Here is a 3908-nt window from a genome sequence, read left to right on the forward strand (position 1 = left end):
CTGGTGCCTTCTCCATGGCTGTTGGGATCCTTGGGGACATCCAGTTCATGCCACCTCTGTCCTCCACAGGCTGCCGTCCCTACTCCATCCCACCCTGTGAGCACCACGTCAACGGCTCCCGCCCACCGTGCACTGGGGAAGGGGGTGGAACCCCCCGATGCAGCCGGCACTGTGAGCCTGGCTACTCCCCCTCCTACAAGGAGGACAAGCACTATGGTAAGTGAGGTGACCTCCAACACAGCTCCAGAGCTGCTCCTCCTGGCAGCTGTGTGGGGTGGGCAGGGTTGGACCTATTCCTCAGCTGATTTATGGTGGTTGTTTTCTGTGCCCCGTCCCTGGAGACTCCAGTCTGATGGTCCTGGAGCAAACATCAGCCTGGCACATGGACTGTTTGTATTTGCTGAGACTCAGCTGAGAAGACAGGACTGATTTGAGTCCTCATGGTGCACATAGCTGGGTTGAAGAGTGTGATGCTGAGTCCTGTGGGAGTCTGGTGTCAAAGCCATCTCCTTATGACTCCTTGGAAGTAGCCAGTCCTATACATTTAGGATAATCCAGCTGTTTCTTGGAGATGTCTTAGCCTCTAGTCATTTGTATGGTTTTGGGAGGATGTACAAGGAGGAAAAATTCTCTTCGCATTGAATTGCTCTGGAATAGGTCTTTGGGCACAGAATAGAGCTCAGATTAAATCATTCCATCTGGAAGAGGGGTATTTGGAGCCTACTTTTCCTGCCTGGCTGTGCCAGTGCCTCTGGGGCAGCTGGGTATGAATTTAACCTGAATTTACATGGAAAAGGCCCCTTGCAGGGTCACACTGAGCAGTCTCAGTCAAGCCATTCCGTACCTCTTTGGCCTGGCAATGCCATCCTAATGATGGGATTTTTTTCTTCCCTAGGCATCACATCCTACGGTGTCCCTCGCAGTGAGAAGGAAATCATGGCTGAGATCTACAAGAACGGCCCGGTGGAAGGAGCCTTTATTGTCTATGAGGATTTCCTGATGTACAAGTCTGGTGAGCATCAGCACTGAGGCTGTGACGAGGAGCCCTGTTCTCTACTTCATCTGTAGGGTCCCTCTTTTGTGGCCCTTGTCCTTCTGCTCAAGTCTGAAAGGAGATCTCAAGCTCACACTTGAGTATCTGGTGTGGCAAGCCATGGGCAGATGCTGTTTCCTGTATCCATTGGTTTATAGCAAGGGGAATAGGTGCTTGGGACTGGCTCAGAGAGGGAACCCCAAGGAGGACATCCCCAAATTCCAGCTGAGAACTCAGTAGTTGTAGTATAAAAACCACACTTTATAAAAAAAAATACGTATAAGGGAAAGAAAGAGAGAGAGAGAGAGAGAGAGAGAGAGAGAGAGGGAGGGAGGGAGGATAAGAGTAGATAGTGCAGACGAAAGATATCACCACCTGTGGGTCTAGTGATGAGACTTGATTGTTGCAATTTAGATGTCCCTTGGCCAAAGTGACAGTCTTGATCGGTCAGGGGATGTGGGAAGCCCACACAACATGAAGTTCAATGGATTAATATACATTCAGGTTCAGGTGGGAACACCCAGGTACCTCCCCTGGTGGGGGGAGTTTTACACTGTCTGATGCAACACTGGGGATCACAGAGTCCTCTGGTGGAAGGCCCCAGAAATGAATCTGAGGGTATTTCGAGGGTCTTTGATGGTTTATGATCTCTTCTAAGACATGGCAGCTGTTTCTCATGCCAGAGTAGCTGGGTAAGTTATGTCTTCTCAGAAGGGGTGAATACATTCAGGCCTACATGTGAATGTCTTGATACCTCCCCTGGGGTGGCGGGTGAGGGAGAGTTTTTGCATGTGAGCCAGTTGTGTAAGAGAGGAAATTGGCATGATAAAAAGCATTGTCCCACCTCACAGGATCTGCTTCTTACTGGCCTTTTCCCTTGACTGGCTCCAAAACCAGCTAGTTGGTTAACAAAGGTGGGTTTGATGCTGTCATCCGCCAGTGATGGGTGCACATCCACTCTGCACCTGGGCTGTTCTTGTGCCAATCAGAGGTTTCATCACCACACCCCAAAACTCTCCTCTCCTTCAGCTGGGGAGTGCAAACTTAGCATCAGCAAAGCACCCCAAATGGCAGATTGTTTGAGTCATTAACCTTTTAAGAGCTCAGTCTCTGACACCCCTGTGACATGGGCAGGAACACCTTCCACTAGCCTATGTTGCTCCAAGCCCCATTCAACCTGGCCTGGAACACTTACAGGGATGGAGCAGCCACAGGTTCTCTGGACAACCTGTGCCAGTGCCTCACCACCCTTACAGCCAAGAGTTGCTTCCTAATGTCCAATCTAAATCTCTGCTCTTTTAATTCAAAACCATTCTCTCTTGCCCTATCAGCATCTGTCCATGAAAAATTCCTTCCTCCTGACTCTATGCTAAATTTCTTGACATTTAACCAAAAACCCCTGGTCTCTGGGTTGTGATATCAGATGTCTCACAAGCTGTCAGTGCTCTGTGGCATGGAGACATGGTGCCTGTTGATGTGTTGGTGTGTTGCCTTGCAGGTGTCTACCAGCATGTGTCTGGAGAGCAGGTTGGAGGTCATGCCATCCGGATCCTGGGCTGGGGGGTGGAGAACGACACTCCATACTGGCTGGTCGCTAACTCCTGGAACACTGACTGGGGGGACAATGGTGAGGCACCACAGGGACCCTCCCTTCTTGTTCTCCTTGGCATGATGTAGAGGTTGAGTTTTGCTCTTGGTATGCTTCCAGGCTTCTTCAAAATCCTCCGAGGAGAGGACCATTGTGGCATCGAGTCTGAGGTTGTGGCTGGCATTCCCAGGACTGAGCAGTACTGGAAGAGGATGTAACTTTGATCAAACCACAAATAATCCTGAGACCCTGATGCTTTTAACTGATAGTGGATTGGGTGCAGAGACCCCCCTTCTAAGAGACTATAGTTGAGGTTACTTTATTAAAGCTTTTTATCTTTTCTTTTTCCAGGTTTTTTTTTTTTTTTTTTTTATTTTTTGGTATTTTTTTTTTACATTTTATGGTGGAGCTGGAGGTGGACTGCTCTCTGCAAGCCTTCTGCTCCTGGTGGGTTACAGCCATGGGGCATTCCCTGCTCAAAGGACTGCTTGAGGGCTTGCTGGCCCCTTGGTGTTTAGTTAGCCTGGACCCCTTCCAGCCCAGTTGGTTACTGGGAGGGCAGAAAGCAGTAGCTTTGTGCTGGGATTAGGGACTTTGTGTTTGTGGGGCAGCAGAGATGGGCCCTGCTGGAAAGACATAGCCACAGGAAATTTGTGCACTCCTGGCTGGGTTGGTCTGACTGTTAGGACCTGAGACATGCAAAATATATTAGTGTGTGCCTTGAACTGGCTAAATTTAGACCTCATAATGATAAAATACTGATGACCTTGACGTGGGGCTGACTCTGGCCAGAGCTGCCTGCACCAAGGCCTTTGTGCATCACTTGCTCTGCTTTTGCCATTCACCTTTTTAAACCACTTCTTCCTCAGCAGTTCATTTGCTTTTTTTTTTAATCTGCTGTGGTCTAGGGTTATAAACCCTGGGAAAGGGCCTGGCTGGAGCTCCATGAGCCTTTGATCAGATGTCCTGCAAGGATTTAGGACACTGGAAAGAACAAACCACTTCTCATGCGTGGCTGGGCAGCTTGGTGTGTGCAGCAAGACATGCCTGGGCAAGGGTGCTGCATCTAGAATTGGAGTGTTTTGGGGCTGCAGGTGCTGCATACTAAGCTGAAAGATGGTTCCCAGATCTGCTGCAGGGAGCTTGTGCAGATGCTTGGAGGTCTCTCACTAACTTGCACACAATTAAACTTTTTTTTTCTTGAGCCACAGGCATTAAGAAAGAAAAAGACCTTATTTTTATTACTGGGGGGAGATGTAATAGTTGCATAGGAGGAATCATGTGATT

General features: G+C 49.0%; 1 protein-coding gene across 1 annotated transcript in view; it reads left to right on the plus strand.

The window, feature by feature from the left end:
* Nucleotides 1-2963, plus strand: part of CTSB (cathepsin B) — a 6414-nt gene extending 3451 nt beyond the window's left edge. The window contains exons 6-9 of the mRNA XM_009080562.1: nt 70-216; nt 896-1012; nt 2532-2660; nt 2742-2963. Coding sequence (XP_009078810.1) covers nt 70-216; nt 896-1012; nt 2532-2660; nt 2742-2839 — 491 coding nt within the window. The 3' untranslated portion in view covers nt 2840-2963. The remainder of the gene's footprint in view (nt 1-69; nt 217-895; nt 1013-2531; nt 2661-2741) is intronic.
* The last annotated feature ends 945 nt before the right edge of the window (nt 2964-3908 follow it).

Source organism: Acanthisitta chloris, unplaced genomic scaffold (genome assembly GCF_000695815.1).
Source record: "Acanthisitta chloris isolate BGI_N310 unplaced genomic scaffold, ASM69581v1 scaffold2458, whole genome shotgun sequence".
NCBI lineage: Eukaryota > Metazoa > Chordata > Aves > Passeriformes > Acanthisittidae > Acanthisitta > Acanthisitta chloris.